At 38.3% G+C, this 21,627-nt stretch overlaps 1 protein-coding gene across 3 annotated transcripts in view; it reads left to right on the top strand.

The window, feature by feature from the left end:
* The window catches only part of RABGEF1 (RAB guanine nucleotide exchange factor 1), a 45,849-nt gene that overhangs the window by 17,773 nt on the left and 6,449 nt on the right, over positions 1-21,627 (top strand). For 2 of the 3 annotated variants that reach the window (XM_081314726.1, XM_081314724.1), the window contains 4 exons: positions 8,829-8,995; positions 11,247-11,328; positions 13,740-13,872; positions 16,412-16,503. In XM_081314726.1, the coding sequence (XP_081170852.1) occupies positions 8,829-8,995; positions 11,247-11,328; positions 13,740-13,872; positions 16,412-16,503 (474 nt within the window). Of the gene's footprint in view, positions 1-8,828; positions 8,996-9,106; positions 9,128-11,246; positions 11,329-13,739; positions 13,873-16,411; positions 16,504-21,627 lie in introns of those variants that run through there. The other variant, XM_081314725.1, reaches the window with a different exon arrangement.

Below are 21,627 nucleotides of genomic sequence, written 5' to 3' on the forward strand. Positions count from 1 at the left end.
CTGTTGGAATTCTTGTTACTGTACTGTCTTTCAAAAATGAGGACAGTGAGAACCAGTTTTAACAGAAATCGTTTTGTAAGGGCTTTCAGATGCATGCCGTGGTGCTTTCTCTTATTTTCATTCATTTGGGCTGATTATTTATGGCTTCCTTCAGCTTTTTGCCAAGTGGGTTTTTTTTTTATAGACTGTTCAGACCGGCTGCTGTATATATATATTTTAAGCCAGATAGTTTTGATGAAAGATATAGGATTTTTTTTCTGAGTTATATGATAACAATTTATTCTGTATGTAGTCAGGTTTTCTTTTTTCAATATCAATTCAGCCAGAAGGTAGGTGCTGGAGGTACCAATCTTTCCACCTCCCACATCTAATGCCATAATAAAAAATAAAACCCAAATACTTTTAGTGTTTACTTTTTCACTCAGCCTTTTTCAACTATAACTTCCAGAGTTCTCAAGTAGCTTGAGAACTGTTACCTGTTAGCATCAGGAGCACAGCATAATATGGAAGTTCATTTTCTCGAACATTATAAATGTGAAACACCAAGTAAGTAGTAACATTTTAAATGTCCTGTGTAGCTGATTTGTCACATCCTTTTTAAAAAAATGCAGTTAAAAAAGACAGTGGAGACTGCAAAGAGTATTTTGCATCTTAAAAAAAAAATAACGTTGGCTACTCTGACGTGCAGTTAGGAGCATTTGGCTGATCTTGTCTAGGGTCAGAGGCTACTGAAGGCCATCTTAATCTCTTAGCCAAATATTGGCTATTGGGAAATACCAGAACTGTGGGAAGTCAAAAGGTGGCCTTAAAGAAAGCACTTGCAACCCACTTCCATAATAGGGCTGAGAGAACTGTTTCGGTGTGTCCATGAAGTCGCAAGAAGTAGAGCTCAACTCACAGAAACAGTTGATCTGTTCAAAGGCTTAGTTGCCCTCTCATAAACTAAATGCAGCCTTCCCCAACCTGTGGTCTTCCAGATACATAGTATCTCCAATAGCCAGGATATGTTAAATGGAGATTGTGAAGAGGAAATGTATTCTAGCATTATTAGAAATTACTGAGTTAAGTAAAAATGCCCAAGAGTTTTGAGAAAATAGTGCTGAAGAAGAATACCTAAATGTTTGATAGTACTCAAAAAACTGACTTTTTCTGGGAGGAATAACAACAACAATAATAATTGGAAGGGACCTTGGAGGTCTTCTAGTCCAACCCCCTGCTTAGGCAAGAAACCCTATACCATTTCAGACAAATGGCTGTCCAGTCTTTTCTTAAAAACTTCCAGTGTTGGAGCGTTCACAACTTCTGGAGGCAGTTTGTTCCACTGATTAATTGTTCTAACTGTCAGGAAATTTCTCCTTAGTTCTAGGTTGCTTCTCTCCTTGACTAGTTTCCATCCGTTGCTTCTTGTCCTGCCTTCAGGTGCTTTGGAGAATAGCTTGAGTCCCTCTTCTTGGTGGCAACCCCTGAGATATTGGAACACTGCTATCATGTCCCCCTTTGTCCTTCTCTTCATTAAACTAAACATACCCAATTCCAGCAACAGGTCCTGGTCACTTATCTGTGAAGAAGATAGCATAATTATAATGCAGAAATTTGGATGGTTCAGAAACTGACATGAAAGATGTGAATACTTTAACCGTCTATATTTGCCTTCTAAAGGCAATTCATTTTGTCAATGTACATGTTGTTCAATTTCTAATAATGAGAAAGCTTTAGTTAGCAGACGTGATGCTTAAAAAGTTAGGATAGGACTTGGGAGACCCATGGAAGCTCATTGCTTCTCCTAAGTCAGTGGTTCCCAATCTTTTCTATACCCCGCACCCCTAGAACACTTCTGATATATTCTTGCACCCCTTGCAAAAGTTTGAAATAACGGCAACAAATTATGCATATAGACTATAATTTTGAAAACCCAGGTTTTCGCACCCCCAAGTATATTGTCTCGTACCCTCAGGGGGTGCGAGCGCTCCTGGTTGGGAACCCCTGTCCTAAGTGAACTGTCTCACAGGGATTGTTGGAGTAGGGAGAACTTGTGGCGGGGTATCCAATAGCTTCATCTGACTGACATACCTGCTATCTTAGACCCTATTGTTGTTATCATGATGCAGTGGAGCAAGTCGCTTAAAAGGATGACACATATCTTGTTAGCCACCGAAGATAAAAGAGCAGAGGGCAGATTATATATAAGTAATGTATTAGGTTTTGTAACCACCTTGAATTAGGCTTAAAAAACAACCTGGTGGATCAGGCTAAATCACTAGTATTTAAACATGTATTATTGCATACATTACATTTACCTGGCTTTGCATAGTGTAGGTGGGGGAGGCAACCTTGGCTCTTTTATGACTCATGGACTTCAGCTCCCAGAATTCCTGAGTCAGCTGATTCAGGAATTCTGGGAGTTGAAGTCCATGAGTCATAAAAGAGCCAAGGTTGCCTACCCCTGGTGTAGGTCAAGCTGTATCTCATATAATGGCTTGTTTTCCAAAACAGCCAGCTACATTGCATAGGAGAATAGAATCAGTGGGGCACAAAAACCATATATCTCCCTTGTGTATCCTCAAGCATCTTCTAATGAATAATATGTAGCCTCTGACCAAGGACTTGCCATTCTAAGTAATGCAACAGCCTAGTAACATGTACCATTAATTTATTATTTGCCTTTTATAATATTTTCCTTGTTGGGAAATAGTTGATGTATGTCATTAATATAACTATAACATTTTTGTTGCTGGATCCGTTTTCCCTGTTGATCAGAACTGAGGTCTGTCTTTCAACCATGCTTATAAAAAGACAGTCATCTCACTGTTTGCTATCTGGCAGTTGGAGATATTCTACCTGTGTATCCACAGGGCTCAATTCAATATCAAGTGTAATAGGTTGCTGATCTCTGTGCGTATTTTCAAGTCATTTTTCATTTTATTGCACCATGTGCTGGTGTAGCACACTTTGACCATAGTTTGCAGTGGTCATAGTTGCAGAACTGGATCATGCACCCCGCAAATATTGTGATTAGTTTTTCCTGGCAAGAATTTAAAAGCAATGGTGTTTAAAAAGCCATTTATAGTGGCTCTGCTGGACATTTTCATGACTGTGACCTTTTTGTTTTTGTAGGTTTGGGATTTTTGCTCTTCCAGAACAATTTTAGGCATGTGGAATTAATAATTGTCCTAGGAAATACTGGAAAACAGCATTGTTTTCCTTTTTCTGTTTAGCAATGCAAGCTTCATTTTGGAACTTGTTTCTTCTTTTGAAATGGAAATATAAAAAGAATTATATAAGCCTAAGATTCTGGACATGTAGTCTGCCAAAATACTGTAGATAGATAGATATTGAGTACAAGACCCTTGCACAAATTATGCAGCTTAGCTAAAAACCACTTAACTCTTGCAGTTGCTTAATCAAACCTTGTATAAGACCTGGGATCTTTGGACCCAGCCTTGAGTCTGTCTGCAGCATTACTTCATACTGGCTAGGAGTTATAGTCTTGGGGTTCCTTGAGTGTTTGGAAGCAAGCCAATTAGCAGTGTATTGTGTAAAAGATGTGTATTGTGTCGTATCAGTAGAAAGTACCTGTTGTTATAGCTAAAGTAATTGAAGCAAGGAAAGGAAAATACAGTAAAAGTGTAATTGAAATACTCGCATAAGCTTCAGTTATAGTTTTGATTTTTTTGTGCCAGCACATAGGATCAACCCAAGAGTATAGTAACCTGCCATCATAATGACCATGTGCATGATTGCATTTCTTGAAATTTTAAAAAAGAATTTAAACTTTTGCATATGCATGTAACAAATCATTTGTGAACACTTGGATCATGAAAACCAAGTATTCTTTGTTTCTTCAATTTGTATGCTGCTAAATCATGGCAGCTTATGACAATATCAGACTTCTCTGCAACCCTATAAATTCTCACCTGCTGAAAATGTGAAGTAAGCTGCCATGTTTTCAAAATAAATGTTTTCAGCATTCTTTTTTTTCCTTTGTTATCCTCACATTAATCATTGGTTCTCTATGTTAGATGCATTAGTGTTTGGCTTGCATTTTGTGAGGTGCTGATTAAAATTCTTTGTGTTTTATTTGTCTCTTGCTTCTTTTCCTTCATCCTGCTACATTTGCATCTTGTGTGCTTCATTCTGAATAGCTCTGGTTAGCCAACTGAAAGGTGGGTGAATTGATGTTGCTGTTTAGATGAAACAACCGTTTTAGTCTTGTCTTTTGTTTCTTTTTGGATGGGCTCCAAATACTATGCATTTTAACCTAGGATAGGGATGCATTCAAATACATTAATGTACTGAATATGAATTAGATCCGTAAACCTTGCTAGGTATTTTATAGTCAACAAAATTGACATTCTGCATTTCACTGCCCCTTTTATTACCTGTCATGTCAAAGACTCATCTTCAGTATTTCCAGTGGATGCATCATTCATTGAATAGTTTGGCTAATATAGACTCATTTGCTGCTTGCCATGATATTCCCTTGATATATACTAAATTGGGGAATGGGCAATATGGTGCCTGTTAACACCTCCTTTTCAGGCTTCCTGTGCCACTGAATTTATTCTTATTTTAAATGAAGTTTAAAAAATTAAATGCTATGTTCCATCCTTCACCAGGTAATTCTTGCTGGGTCTTTAATCTACTATATTCTTGTGATCTTCAATATGAATGCTGGCTGGATTTCTTTGGACCAGCACAATCCCTCTGACAGGGTTGTTGTTATGGGGAAAATGGGAAGAAGAAGGAGTAAGTTCGCCATCTTGAGTATAATTAATAAAAGTGGGCTTAAAAAAGTCAAAATATATGTGTCCCAGGATAATGCTGCAGGGTCCAATCTGGGTTGGTCACCAGGACCAGAGGTTTTAGTCTTCCGAGCTTTTGGACTTGTGCTGGAGGCCCCATCTGCGGGGAACTTCCCTCAACCGGAATGTAGAGAGTAGTTCCTTGAGGATGGGGTCCAGCACAAGTCCAAAAGCTCGGAAGACTAAAATTCTGGTCCTGGTGACTGACCCAGATTGGATCCTGCAAGTCCAAAAAAATAAAATTGGGGTGGACCCTAACTGTGTATGTAATTACAGTTTTTCTTATTGTAATTATCTCCATTATAAAGAGTTTTTAAGGGAGCAGCTAACAATGAAATTGTTGGACTTAACTATTGTTCAATTATTTGCTTTTTCATCTAAAGTAGAATATAACATTGAAAAAAAACCTGTGATGTGCCTGAAAGGATTTGTTATATAGTAAAGGTTTTTGCCTTAAGCTGATTATTTAATATCAAAATCTCCATTGTATTCTTAATGTGTTTCTGTGTCATGTTAATGAAAGGAAAAATAGATTTACCGAGCATATATAGGAAGAATTAAAATAACAAAAAGTAGAAAACCCCCCAGAAAATAATAAAAACCTATTGGGTTTCTGATTTCTTCCTTTTTTTACACCTGCTATTTTCCCCTACAGGTACATCTCTTAGTGCAATTAATGAATCACAGGAAATGATTGTATTATTTGAATTTGTACTATAGGAAATGATATTCCTATGGTGAAAAATATGATAATTGATTCAAGCTCAATGGAAATAGGCAACGGAAAATTTTAAACATAAATTTTATATGTATATAAAATATTGCTGTAAAGGACAAAAAGAATATACTTTAAATTTATGGTGAACAATGTCACAGAGTATTATAGAAAGTAAAATATTTTTAAAAAACATTAGAGTCAGACATCCAATATCATTGATGAAATGAAATTCAATGATGAAAAAAGTAAGGTTCTACATTTAGGCAAGAAAATCCAAATGCACAGGTATAGTAGGTGGTACCTTGCTGAATAGTAGTAACTGTGAGAGGGATCTCGGAGTCCTAGTGGACAATCACTTAAATATGAGCCAGCAGTGTGCTGCAGCTGCCAAAAAAGCCAACATAGTGCTAGGCTGCATTAACGGGGATAGAATCAAGATCAGGTGAAGTGTTAATACAACTTTACAATGCCTTGGTAAGGCCACACTTGGAATACTGCATCCAGTTTTGGCCACTACGAGGTAAAAAAGATGTCGAGACTCTAGAAAGAGTAAAGAGAAGAGCAACAAAGATGATTAGGAGACTGGAGTCTGAAACATATAAGGAACGTTGCTGGAATTGGGTATGTCTAGTTTAATGAAGAGAAGGACGAGGGGTGACATGATAGCAGTGTTCCAATATATCAGGGGTTGCCTTATAGAAGAGTGAGTCAAGCTATTCTCCAAAGCACCTGAAGGCAGGACAAGAAGCAATGGATGGAAACTAATCAAAGAGAGAAGCAACCTAGAACTAAGGAGAAACTTCCTGACAGTTAGACAACAATTCATCAGTTTTTAAGAAGAGACTGGACAGCCATTTGTCTGAAATGTTATAGGGTTTCCTGTCTGAGCAGAGGGTTGGACTAGAAGACCTCCAAGGTTCCTTTCAACTCTATTATTATTGTTGTTATTGTTATTATTAACAACATTCTGTTTCATGACATTTCTAATATTTATTACAGTATGATCTGTCTATCTTAGATGTTACTGATGAAGTTGTACACCATCTGTAAAATATTATATACCAATCTTCCTTTCTTTTTATAATCTGGTGTGGGTTTTATAGATAAGGTCCATAATTCTTCCCATTGTTGTGTTCTAACTATTTCTTTAAAGTTTAGCATCCATTTTTTTGTTCGCTATACTACTCATTTGTTGCTATTTCTTTAAAGTTTTGCATCCATTTTTTTGTTTATTAAGTCTCAGTGTCATATTTCAGTAAAAGTTTACATAATATAAAATGCCCTAACAGGTGGTATCGGGTTTGTATTAACATTTCAAATTCTGCTTTTCTTAATGCCCCCCTTCCTTCTTGAGATTTAATTGTATCACCTGACTATTTGTAAATACATCAACAATAGTGGATTCCAGCCTTCGCTAAGTAGTACTTGCTGTATTTTTAGTCTATTTGTAGAATCTGAATGAACCATAACTACATATGTAATTATATTTTTCTTGCTGTAATTAGAGGTGACATTTTCTGAGCTTATTATTCCTTGTGGAAATTCATACGTTTATCAAATTTTGAATAATATGTACTTTTAGGTTTTTATCCCTCTTGTTATCTTTGTACCGTAAGTATCTGTGAAGAACACTGGCTAAGTCAGCTCTTTCCAATATTGCCAATCTGCTTTTCGGAGATTTTATCCACTCTGTTATCCATGAGAGGAAGCTTCCTTTATGATACATTTTAAAATTTGGAAGATCAAGGCTGCCTCTCCCTTTGCAATCTTCCAGGATTTTCTGTTTGACTTTAAGTCTTTTCCTAAGCCATATGATTTACTGACAATTACTTCCATTCTTGTTAAATCTTCTCTGAAATTCTGATTGATGCCATTTGAAATAAATGGATAATACATTCTTTTTAATAATTGTAATCTAATCAAGATAGCTTTAGGTTCTTCCATCTTTCAAGGTCTCTTTTAATACCATAATTTAATGTAGGTTTTTTGATTATTTGGTTATAATGTACATCTTGATTATTTCCTGCCAGATATTACATTTTCTGAAATTATATCTTTGTTTTAAATAAATAAAAATTAAATGAGAAAGTGCCATTTTTCAAAGCACAGCACAACCCTTTAACATTGGTTTTAATTATTAAGATTCATTTATTCATAAGCATGCCCCACACAAGCCATATAGGTATTCTTACAAGATAAGAATGTTTGATGGGTACAATCCAATACAGGTAGTCCTCAACTTACAACAACAATTGAGCCCATAATTTCTGTTGTTACGTGAATTTTGCCCCATTGTACGACCTTTCTTGCCACAGTTGTAAAGGAGAACCACTGCAGTTGTTAAGTTAGTAATGCGGTTGTTAAGTGAATCTGATTTCTCCATTGACTTTGCTTGTCAGAAGGTCACGAAAGATGATCATATGAACCTGGGACGCTGCAACCGCCATAACTATCAGTAGCCAAGCATCCAAATTTTTGATCATGTGACTATATGGATGCTACAATGGTTGTAAGTGTGAAAAATGGCCATAAGTCACTTTTTTCAGTGCTGTTGTAACTTTGAACGATCACTACATGAACTGTTGTAAATAAAGGACTATCTGTAAGTATGTCTGCCTTTCCAGAAAGAAAAGAGGGGTGGCGGTGGAAGATATGGTGCTTGTCCCTGTTCTAACCTACATCCTGTTAACCAGGTTCTAGTACATTTCAATTAAATGACAGAACTAACAAGACAAAGTGCCTACTTGGAAACAGAAGGTGTTAAAACACTCCTGTGGCTGTAGCTTTTAAATTTATGGCAGCTTGAGCAAAGATAGAAGCGGTGTTTCCAGAAAATGCTACAAGTGATAGTAGATTAGTGGAGTCCCTTATGTTACTTCTGTAAACACTTTACAAGATTTGTCAGAGTGATACATGGAAGACTGCAGCTTATATATATTGCCTCTTAGAATGGATTTGGTAAGTAGTATGTGTTAGTTAATTGCTATAACCAGCCACTTTTCTAAAAAGTAGGCCATGGGCAAAGGTCTGATGAAACATTGATACCTGGAGAAAATAGACTTGATAAATTGTGTCTGTTGTGCAGCAGACATCTGAGGTTGTAGTTTCCATCTGAGAAAGTCTTATTAGTGGCAAATTCTAGTTTAGCTTACAAGTAGTAGAAAATAAGCCTTCAAGGTGTTGTGTGCTGTGTGTTTTTTCCTACAATAAATGGCTTCTTCTTTTCCTCTGTCGCTCATAATATACCTCCGATCAGGAAGGTTGAGTCATTTTTATTTGTAACAGTGTTCTATTCCCTCTTTTTGTAGAAGTTCCAGAAGCCAAGGCGCCTAGTCCTTCTATCAGCAGGCAGGTCAGCATTGAAACTGACAGAGTGTCCAAGGACTTCATTGAATTTCTTAAGACCTACAACAAGCCTGGCCAGGAGGTCTACAAGCAGTGCAAACTATTCCTGGACACGATGCATCGCAAGCGGGTAAGTGAGGGGTTTCCTGGCCTTGGTGACTCATTTGGAGTTTTCTTTGCAAGGATGAAATTCTGGAAGTATAGCACCAAGAGGACCAAGCACCTTTCATGGTGATGATAGGAGAAGAAAAAAAAGAAGAAGGTAGGATATTCAATGATCTTCAGTTATGACCTGCTTGGGAAGTTATCCATGAGCATTATCTTTAAAAAGAGCCTTGGTGGAGCAGTGGGCTAATGCCTCCTTAAGTAACACCAGCTGCCTGCAATTAGTGCAGGTTCGCATCCCACCAGGCTCAAGGTTGACTCAGCCTTCCATCCTTCCGAGGTAGGTAAAATGAGGACCCAGATTGTTGGGGGCAATTAAGCTGACTTTGTAATAATGCCGCTGGGGTGTGTGTGAAAAGCCCTAATAAGCAGGCATATACATAGAATGAAGGCTACTGCTAAGCTTGTAAGCCGCCCTGAGTCTTCGGAGAAGGGCGGGATATAAATGGAATTAAAATAAATAAATAAAATAAAATAAAGAAGGAGAAAATTATATTGTTTTTATGTGAAAGAAGATTAAGGGGAGGTTTTTGCCCAAATACAGGTAGTCCTTGCTTAATGACCAGTCACTTAGCAACTGTTTGAAATTATGATTCCTCCCCCTTCCAGGTACTTATGATCCAATTCTGAACGTCCAATGATGGCAAACACACAGACACACACACTCCTGCGGTCACATGATTGGATGTTTGGCAATTGGTTGCAACATTCTGCAGTTATGTGACCATGATTTACAATGACTTTTGCTGGTTTCCAATCTTTGGGACATATTTCTGCAAAAAATACGCATAGGAGTAAATGGACTGTCTTAACGACTGTTGCATTCATTTTATGTCTGCTGCAAAAAAGATTGTAAAAATGTGTTGATCCTGTGGGTGCCTCAACTTAAAACCATCATGATTTACAATGGAAATTCTGGGATGGTCGTAAATTGAGTACTACCTGTAGTTTACTTTTTAAATAAGAGAGTCATCTTAAATTTGTTCACAACACAGAAATGCAGGGAGCAAAGTTTTTTCTAATCTATCTTCTAGTGTGCATAGAGTCACCTTTCCTTCTGAGAAATATCAAAGTGTGTTTACTATACGGATGAAATGAGCTGTTCTGTTCCAGCTTATGACCGGCCCTGTTTGAATGTCAGAGACAACCCCTTTTTATAGTCAACAGGCTGGAAAAACCCAACCAAATTTATTTACAAAGAAATCAAAAGTTCATACAAGAGTTAAACCAAAAGTTCAAACAAGAGTTAAACAGGAATAACAGACCAGGACTCTAGCAGAAGATCTTCAAACGGTTGCCTTCAGCAACCAGCACCTCCCACACCTTCCCCTTTTATCAGCAGTCCCAAGGCGTGGCTTCTCATTGCCTTCTCTTCCTCTCACCGAGTTGCCTCATTGCCTTTCTCTGTTCTGCTCTGCTGGATTGCCTCCTGCTCCTAGCGTCCCTGAATAGATCCAGCTATGAATCATCTATGTCCAATACCTCGTGCTCACATGGCTGAGTCTGATGAGGAACATGACTGGAGGGGCCAAGCTGAGAGTCCTGCAGTGCATCAGAGCCTCCCTCTGACACCAAAGGCTCTCCAAACCTCTCCTCCTCCTCTTCAGAATCATCAGACTCAGCTGCCGGTATCACAGGCTGACGCTGAATCACAACATGAGCAAACTTGTATACAATTCTATTTACAATCAGTCGCTTAGAAATTGCCTAGATGATGCTGCAGGCTATGGTATTATAAAATTTTGTGGAGTAGAGACATTTAAATAAATATCACAATTTAATAGATTGGCAGAATATAAATTGGGAAGGAAGGTAGGATTGCTAAAGCTTAGATTTTCCCTTGTGCCATTTTTGTGGAGAAATAATTAAATATTTTCTGACATCCCTCAGCACTGATTCCCCTGTCATAACCTCCCCTTCTTCCTGGATCGTAAATGTTTTTCATCTTCTCTGAGAATCTCATTAAAGTTACTGATTGATCTGAAAATAAAGGAACTGGAAAAAGATATGCAGCCTCTAGTGTCTGCATTATGCTGTCTGGTTCTGTGAATTGTTCAGTGTGTTATTTGTAAGATTGGGACCTCCATTGAATTATAGGGCAGCTATAGGATGGGAGAAAGAGTCTGGTCCCCATGTGGACAATGAACAGAATTTTATGAGCTCTCAAATCTGGGACATTACCCATTCTCACACATGTGACTGATTTCTCTTTGTAGGAGTTGAGTATTGAGGAACAGTCTGAATATGCTCAGAGCCTCTACCAGAATGTGGCAGATAAGCTACAGACTCGCTGGAAAGGTATTGTTCATACATATTTTCCCATTTTATTTACAGAACTTGGAGGAGAGAAGGGTAATGCACATTATGGACACAATTTTAGATGTGCTTCTTTATATCTGTGCTTGGAGTGGACTGGGGGAGGGACTTTTGCCTCTGTGATGATGCTGGGGAACACATTTTGGTCCCTGTCTTACAAAGAAGAAATCCTCCACCAATGCAGTGTGGATGAAGGCTAGTCCACAGGGATCAAAAGTCCTGAACCCAGCCTTTCCAGAATCCTCAAGTGGCATTTTTATTAAGAGGGGGTTGAGCAGATACAGGTAGTTCTCAACTTATGATCACAATTGAGCCCCAAATTTCCACCGCTAAGCAAGACAGTTGTTAAGTGGGTGTTGCCCATTTTACAATGTTTCTTGCCCCAGTTGTTAAATGAATCACTGCAGTTGTTAAGTTAGTAACATGGCTGTTAAGTAAATCTGGCTTCTCTATTGACTTTGCTAGTCAGACGTTCACAAAAGACGATTACGGGACACTGGGGCATTGCAACATCATAAATACAGGTCAGTTGCCAAGCGCCCAAATTTTGATCATGAGACCATGGGGATGCTGCAATGGTTGCATGAAAAAAGATCATTAGTCACTTCTTTCAGTGCTGTTATAACTTCAAATAGTTCCTACACAAATGGTTTTAAGTCAGGGACTATCGGTATGGAAATCGTACAAGTGAACCTTCAGATATACAGGTAGTCCTCAACTTACAACCATTCATTTAATGACCGTTTGAAGTTATAGTGACACTGGAAGAAGTGACTTATGACCAGTTCTCACACTTAAGGCCGTTGCAGCATCCCCACAGCCACATCATCAGACTTCAGGTGCTCGGCAATTGGCAGGTGTTTATGATGGTTACACCATCCAAGGACCTGGGATTATCATTTGCAATCCTCCTAGGGAGCTTGTGACAAGCAAAGTCAATGGGGGAAGCCAGGGTCACTTAACCATTGTAGTGATTCGTTGAAGTACTATGGCCAAAAATCATAAAATGGGGCATGGCTCATTTAACTACTTTGTTTAGCAATGGAAAATTTGGGCTCAATTGTGATTGTAAGATGGGGACCACTTGTACCTAGATATTGGAAACAAACAAAGCAGGAGGTCTGTTTTTTTTCCTGGGTAAAGCTAAACTTATCATTGTGAAAAAAAGCTTCTCTATTTTCACTGGATGTGTTGCTAGGGAGTCTTTGGCTACACAATGAAGAACGTTCTGTTAGGTTCTTCTTGGCATTTATCCCGCCTAGTTATAGGGCTCCATTTAGTTGCTGGCTTAGTTTGCCTTGTGCTCACCTCGTATTTATAGCAAAGCTTATCAATGAATGATGCAACGAGGACTTTGATTTTCAGTTTCCTTGGACTTGGAGGGATGACTGATCCAGGTCACCTTCCATGCCTAAGGATGCGTTGGAACCTGGGTCTCCCAGCTTCTAGTCTGGCACCTTAACTACTACATCATACCGGCTGTCAAATAATATTTGAGTTTAGGTGATGTTTTAATTTGTTGTTGTTGTTAGTTGTGAAGTTGTGTCCGACCCATCACGACCCCATGGACAAAGTTCCTCCAGGCCTTCCTGTCCTCTACCATCTTCTGGAGTCCATTGAAGCTCACGCCTACTGCTTCAGTGACTCCATCCAGCCACCTCATTCTCTGTCGTCCCCTTCTCTTGCCCTCAATCTTTCCCAGCATTAGGCTCTTCTCCAGTCAGTCCTTCCTTCTCATTAGATGGCCAAAGTATTTGAGTTTTAGCTTCAGGATCTAAAGAGCATTCAGGGTTGATCTCCTCTAGGAGTGACCGGTTTGATCGCCTTGCAGTCCAAGGGACTCGCAGGAGTCTTCTCCAGCACCATAGTTCAAAGGCCTCAATTCTTTGGCGCTCAGCCTTTCTTATGGTCCAACGTTCACAGCCATGATGTTTTAATAAAAGGAGGTTAAAAATGGCAGACTATCTAACCTCAAAACAATTGCTGTGATGATATGTGGAAGAAGCTGGATGTGTTAGAACTCTCTTAATAAGCACTTAGTTCACCATGTTAGAGTACTCTGAAATTTGATATATTTTTCTCATACAAACCTTTTTATGTTCTCCCAGTCTCCCCTAATGTTCCTAGCTCTTCTTTTAGACTCTTGTTTTTATATATAAGTGTATTATGTGCGTGTGTGTATTATCTCTCTGTGTATACATAGATACAGACAGACAAACACACAAACATACTTTCTGTTTTAACCTGTAGATCTTATATCTTCTAACTTTTCATATTTTTTAGACAGCAATATAGCTTTTATGCTTTTTAATTGATGATGTATATTCAGATATGGTCATGTAGTCGGTGATCATTATAAAAAAATTGTTTGTTCGTCTTTGTGTCTTTTTCAGTGCCTCCAGAAAAAGTGGAAAAAGTGATGGATCAAGTGGAGAAATACATAATGACCCGCTTGTATAAATATGTTTTCTGCCCAGAAACTACAGAGGATGAGAAGAAAGATTTGGCTGTCCAGAGAAGAATCAGGTTTGACTTTAGGACTAGTTTCTCTCCTTTAGATGCAGGATCCATTAACATTTGTTATCTACTTGTACCTGGATGATTCTGGCTGTAGCAGGCTTTTCTCTTTGAGGTGATCGAACTTTTAAAAGCTGCGCTCTTGCTAACAGGGAATCACCACATTTACTGTTTTTAGGTCATTTATCTCTGCTGTGTAAGGTTTCACTTCACTGTCTTCCTTGGCAGAGCGCCATGCCAACCCTCAATTATCAGAATAGCCTATATTAAATTTGTGGTCTGAATGAAGAAGCTTTTAAAAACGTCTACACTAGCACTAGCAGCTTGAACTTTTGTGGGATAAAGTTAAATACATGCATCATACTAAGAACAGCAAAAAAAAAGCAAATGTTTGAGTCCTTGTGAAGGATTTAAAGGTCCACTACAATTGAGATTTCTCAAAAGGAGCAGTGAGACCAGTTGAACTTTACACTGATCCCTTTTTTTCCCCTAAAAGAGCAATATGTGAAGAACCTTGGGGGATTACTCAGTTTGAAATCTTATCATCCTGCAAGTTCTCCTTTCAGTCCTTTGTATTGCTTTTTTTTGGTTGCATTCTTGAAAAATATTTAAAGAGTTAGTGATTCATGAGTAACCTACCTAGACAAATATCAACTAATACATTTATTGCCCTGTGAATATCTAAAAGTCAAATCATCCAGATATTTTTCTTCAGTAAATTCAAAAACATTGCAGAACCTGGGAAATTAATTTCTAAGGGGGGGGGGGGGGGAACAAGCACATTACAATCTAAAATGCCATCTCTCAGACAATGTGTGTGTGTGTGTGTGTGTGTGTATTCTAATGAAATACTGTAATTTCAAAATATACTTTTGAGAGGAAAATGAAAGAATAGTACAGACTGAGAGATCCTGATGTACCAAATGTAATCTTTTTTCAGTTTCTGACCTAGTTTCTTGTTATACCCAGTAGATTGGCCGCAAACTAATCAAGTGCTAGGACATATAGAGAGCTCTTTGGCAACAGATGGTGCCTTTTAAAGCAGGGGTGTCAAACTCAATTTCACTGAGGGCCGCATCAGCATTGCGGTTGCTCTCAGGGGGCTGGGTGGGTGTGGCCAGGGTGGGCGTGGCCTACTGGGTGGGCGTGGCTAGAGTGCGTATGGCCTACTGGGTGGGCGTGGCCAGCTCTACATCGTTCGCATCAAGGGTGCCTATGGGGGCCCGGGCAGGAGTGGGACAGATCTGAGGGTCTCTGGCGGAAGGAGGGTCTCGGCCAGGGCCAAGGCAGCGGGGGCCTTTCCCTCACTGTTTCCAGGATGGCTTCGTGGGCCGCATGAAACCACTTCGCGGGCCGGATCCGGCCCCCGGGCCTTGTGTTTGACATGTCTGTTTTAAAGGATTGAATGTTTTTGGACTTTTACATACACAAAATATTGGCCTATACCATAAAAAAGAAAAGAGGGTTGGTAGTCAGTGGCCAATATAGTCTTTGACTCAAATGAAAACAATATTGCATGTTATAAGGCCAACTGCAGTCATTCAATTTGTAGGGCATGGAGGAAGAACAAGATCTTATGAGGAGCTAATTTTATGCATTGTCACACATCAAGAAAAATAATCTATGTGTTCATAATTAGGATTTTGATTCATGAAACCTTTTCTGTCTGTAAGAGTGTATCAGTGGAGATGACAAGAGAGCTGTTGCCTCATACGAAGTTACATGTAAATAGATGAAGGGAAGCACATTGGGGAAAGGTTTACACCAATGTTAACATTTATTTCTTAGGCTTCATAAAGGGCAATAGAGTTGGTACTGAAGTGAAAAACCTTTCCTAACGACGGGTAGCCCTTGGCTTATGACCACAATTGGGACCAGAATTTCCATTAATAAGCAGGGTGGTTGTTAAGTGGGTTGGGCCCAATTGTTTGCCATGGTTGTTAAACAAATCACTGCAATTGTTAAGTGAATCATGTGGGTTGACAAACTAATTAGATAATCAGATTAGCTTCCTTCATTGACCAGTCGTTGCTTTTTTTGGTGCCATTGTAACTTTGAACGGTCACTAAATGAATGGTTGTAATTTGAGGACTACCTCTGTTCTCTGAATCAGATTACAGATTACAGATTCCCAGTTTTGGCAGTCAAAATATATACAACCAGATAGTTTCTTTTTATTTTCGAGTCATAATCTACGGATGACTTAAAGCAAATCTGCTACTAACTTTCAGAATGATTGGTTTTGGGTACATCCAAAAATATTTAAAATCATGCCTAAGAATGGATTTCCCATGACATTGATATTGGTCTCTAAAACCCCGTATGACTTGAGCCAGGTGGTTTAGGATGTATGCAATAAGAAATAAAATAAAGAAATAAAAGCAGATAAATTATTTAAGTAACTAAATATTTGTTCTCTGCTTTTGTTTCCCAGAATGCAATTTTTTGGGCACAGAGTTCTGTTATTCTAGTCTTGACATGTTAAACTGTTTTAAAGATCTTAATAGTGATTTTCCCCCCACCCTCTTGCTTTCAAATCAACCGGCAGAGCTTTGCACTGGGTTACTCTACAAATGCTTTGTGTTCCTGTCAATGAAGAAATCCCTGAAGTCTCAGATGTAGTTGTGAAAGCTATCACGGGTATGTAAAGGGCTGATGGGTTGGGAGAGGGGATGTTTATTGAACTTGAATGTTTTCACCATAGTAAAAAATCACCAGCTCAAATCCCAGGAGCAAACTTGTCTTGTATTAGAAGGCTAGTAAGAAGAATGTGAGTTTAGCCTGTGGTACCTACATTTCTTTTTTTGTGAAAATCTTGTTCAGGAGTGATTTCTTTACAAACCAACAACTATTATCATGGGACAACACATTTCTCGTGTGGCTGGTTCATACATAAAAAGTGAAACCTATATTACCATTTGTTACCTTTTCTGCTTGGCAATATACATGTCAGTATGAAAATCTGTAAGAATAATATTGCAAGGGTAATGTTTGCTACATCCAACGGGTGTAGAACCAGAATTCAGAGTGACATGAGAGCGCTACCTGCTTCATTCTCTCCCCATACTCCCCACCCAGGAAGGACTTTTCAATGGGAATTTAATGGGAATGAAGTGGAAATTATTCACACTCACTACTTAACCGTTTAGAAGAATACTTTGGCCCACAGGTTTGTACGGACTTAGGTAGTTGGTGTCCCTAATTTCTAAGGAATTCCTTCTGTCCTCTCCTTTTTCTTCCTTACATGTCTTTCATTTCTTCCACTGCCTGGAATAACTGCCTGGAATTCTTTAAAACTCATTGTAGAATAAGTCTCCTTTTGCCGTTACATATTTTCATAGCAATTGATTTCCTCAAGGCCAAAAATCTGGGTCATCAAGGCTTCTGTCCCTTCCAGTTCTGGTTTAAGAACTTGAGAAGATCTTATTCTATAGTTGGGTTTATGAATTGATGACCATTCAGATGTGGCTTATCTATAACTCTCAGCATCTCTCAATCTTGTGTCATCAAGTGGAAAATGGTCATTCAACAGCTGTCTGCACTTAGATGTTTAGTTGTGTTACTCTGGTGCTGTAAAATTATTGTTAATGTTTTATACTGCCTGCATATGGAAGGCTAAATACAGTAACTGAGAGTTCATCATTCAAAGCTGTCATAAATAAATAACCTGGTTCATTGTAACTGTACCTTTTAACTGTCAATCATTTGAATCCCCTACAGAGTCTTATATAAGCTATAAAACAGTTTTAGGACAGACATATATTTTAAGGACAAATGATAATATTGCAGCCAGCAGCATTTTCAAGGCATTCCTTTTTCCTCTTAACTCGTAAGAGAAAAGCCTCTTCAAAGAATAGCACCGTTACTTGTCGTTCTTTTAAGTAGCCAACTATTTAAAATTGCCTAAGTCATTTTTGGATCATTTGGCTTATCAGTGGATTAGTTATATTAAAACTTGCGTTCTTTTTCTTATATGGCAGGCTGCTAATTGATAAGGCTTTTTTCCCCCCTCGTTTCCTAGCATTTTCTTTTTTTTTTATTGAAAAGTTTTAAAATACAGTTTTCCCTTAAGAAACCCCCCTTCCCCCTCCCTGCTCCCCCCCTACCTCCCCCCAACCTCCCTCCCTCCCCCCTCTCTCCACCCTCCCCCTCCCCCCCCGACTTCCCAGAGCTAAATACAAGGTATATATATAAAAAGCAATCATAAACAATCATATACTAACAACTATAAGTTCTAAAATCCATCACTCTCTAGCTTATATAGGAAAAGACACACCTTAACAATATTAAATATATATAAAAAACTAGAATAAAAAAAGAAAAAAGAAAAAAAAACGAAAGAAGACTTATTCAAATGCTACGTAAAACTTCTTAACCCTATACTTGTTCTGGATAAACTCAATCCATTTTCTCCATTCCATAATATAGCGTTCTTGCGAATGATCTTTCAAATAAGCCGAAATCTTCGCCATCTCTGCCAGGTCGGAAACCTTTAAAGTCCACTCTTCTATGGTCGGCAGTTCCTCTTTCTTCCAATATTGGCCTATCAAAAGTCTTGCCGCCGTAATTAAGTTCAACATCAGCTTAGTGTCCACAACTGTAGCGTCTGCAATTATTCCCAACAAAAAAAGTTGCGGACAAAACTTTATCCTCTGTTTAAAAATCTTCTGCATATTCCACCAGACTTTTATCCAAAAAGCCTTAACCTTTTTACAAGTCCACCATATGTGGAAATACGTTGCATCTTCATCACCACACCTCCAACACTTAGGCTGATAATTCGGATACATACTTGCAAGCTTTTTAGGATCTAGATGCCATCTATAAAACATTTTGTAAAAGTTCTCTCTTAAATTTTGAGCTTGTGTAAATTTTACGTTCCTCACCCAAATCTTTTCCCACATGTCCATTGTAATAACTTCCTGGATATTTTGGGCCCACTTTATCATACAGTCCTTAACAAGCTCTGTTTCCGAGTCAATCTCTATCAATGCAAGGTATATCCGTTTAATATGTGCTGACCCCTGATTTCTAATCTGCTTTATCAAATTTCCATCAGTCATTGTAAATCCATTTTTCTGGTCTTCTTTCCACCTGGCCTGTAATTGAATATATTGAAACCAAGATTGAACAACCTTCTCTTCTCGCAAGAGGCTATATGATTTCAAACACCAAACATTCCTTTCCAGGCTTAAAATTTCCTTGTACGTAGTCACATCATGTTTGAAACCAGCATGTATATTTTCTATTGCGTGTTTTGGAATTGCCCACAATGGTATCTTGCTGCTTAGCTTATGTCTATACTTCTTCCAAACCCTCAGCAATGCCTGTCTTAAAATATGCATCCTAAACACAGTATCTACCTTCTTATCATACAACAAATATGCATGCCAGCCAAACAACAAATCATGGCCCTCAAGATTTAATAACCTCAATTGCGTCAAATTAATCCAATCACTTATTCCTACTAATGCAGCAGCTTCATAGTATAATTTAAGATTAGGCAGTTTAAGGCCACCTCTCTCACGAGTATCCTGCATAATCTTAAGTTTAACTCGTGGCTTTTTCCCTGCCCACACAAATTTATTGATACCTCGCTGCCATTCCTCCAAATTAGAATCTTTCTTAAGAATCGGTATCATTTGAAACAAGAATAAAAATTTGGGCAGGACATTCATTTTCACTGCTGCAATCCGTCCCAGCAAAGACAATTGCAATTTTTGCCAACTCTCCAATTCCTTTTGAATTTTCCCCCATAGTTTTTCATAATTATTTTTATATAGCTTTGTATTGGAGGGCGACAAAATCACCCCCAGATATTTAACCCTTTTAACAATCTCAAATCCAGTTAATCCTTCTAAGAGAGCCTTCTGTGAAACTGTCATATTTTTAGCCAAAATTTTAGTTTTCTGTATATTTACTTTAAATCCAGAAACCTTCCCATATTGTGTTATTATCTCCATCAGGTCCACAACAGAGTTCTCTGGCTGGGTCACTGTAACAACCAGATCATCTGCAAATGCTCTCAATCTATAGTCCTGATCCCCAACTTGTATCCCTTTAATTTTTTCCGAGTTCCGAATCTTAACCAATAGTATCTCTAATGTTAACACAAATAACAAGGGCGATAACGGACAGCCTTGCCTTGTGCCCTTCTCAATATTACATGCTACTGTCAGGCTATTGTTAACTATGATTCGGGCAGTTTGTTTTTGATATAATGCCCTAATCGGCTGTAAAAAATTTTCCCCAAAATCCATTTTATCTAGAACTTTCAACAAAAATTGCCAATTCAATTGATCAAAAGCCTTTTCAGCATCTAAAAAAATTAGCGCTGCAGAGATCTGGTTGTGCCTTTCCAAAAACTCTAACACATCAACTATATGTCTCACATTATTTTTCATTTGCCTACCACTAATAAACCCCGTTTGATCCCCATGAATCACCTGTTGCAGAACCCTCATCAGTCTATTAGCCAAAACCTTAGCAAATATCTTATAATCTGTATTTAAAAGCGATATCGGTCTGTAATTTTTAACTAAAGTAGCATCCTGGTCTTCCTTCGGAATCAAAGAGATAAAAGCTGTTCTCCAAGACGGAGGCACCTTTCCCCCCCTCTGGATTGTCTGGAACAGTTCCTTTAACGGTTTTATCATCTCTAATTGTAAGTTTTTATAATAGGCCGCAGTCAAGCCGTCCGTGCCTGGTGCTTTATCCACCTTCAGTTCCTTAATAGCTCTAAAAATTTCTTCTTCTGTAATCAGTTGATTAATCCCCTCTTTTTGTACTTGCGTAAGAACCGGGATGCTAGCCTTCTCCAAATACTTATCAATATCTTTTGCATTAATGTCCTCTTTAGTATATAATTTCGAGTAAAAATCCACAAAGGCATCCTTAATAAGATTCTGTTGATACACAACCCTTCCTTTATACTCAATCTTATCTATATTAGATGCCCTTTGTTTTTTCCTCAGTCTATAAGCTAACCATCTGCCTGGTTTATTAGCATTGCAGAAAGTATTATGCCTAGCAAACCGCAGATTGGTCGCCACTTGGTCAGCCATTAATTTATCAAATTGTCCTCTTAACAGTCTAATAGCCTCCTTGATCTTCACATCCTCTGGGTTCAAAATCAAAGCCTTTTCTTTTTCCTTTATTTCATTCTCCAGTTCTTTCCTTCTAGTTTCCACTGCACGTCTATGTCTATTATTCATATATATCAACACTCCTCTCATGTAGGCCTTGCTAGCATCCCAGACCATATCCATAGAGGTACCCTTATTCATATTAATCTCAAAAAAATCCTTCATCCGCTGTTTGCATTCTTCCACATTTCTCTGATTTCTAAACAAATTCTCATTTACGCGCCATGAGCGCCTATCTCCTTTTTCCTTATCAATCTCCAACCACACTGGACTGTGATCAGAGATAATTCTTGCGCAGATCTTCACCTTTTTAGTTCTCAAAAGAAAATCATTAGTCAACAAAATAAAGTCAATCCTCGAAAAAGATTGGTGTCTATCAGAATAAAAAGTATAATCCTTCTCCTGCAGATGTCTCTCACGCCAAATATCTCGCAATTCCAGGTCATCCTTCATTTCAAAAAAAGATTTAGGCAGTCTAGCGTGACTTGGAATGCGCTTAAAGGCTCCAGCCTTATCCAACTGTACATCCATAACTCCGTTCCAGTCCCCCATAAAAATAAAGGATTTATAATCCAACTGGGTAAGCTTTGTATGAAGTAAACTAAAAAAGTCAGCTTGT

Source organism: Vipera berus (assembly GCF_964194415.1).
Source record: "Vipera berus genome assembly, chromosome: 1".
Taxonomy (NCBI): domain Eukaryota; kingdom Metazoa; phylum Chordata; class Lepidosauria; order Squamata; family Viperidae; genus Vipera; species Vipera berus.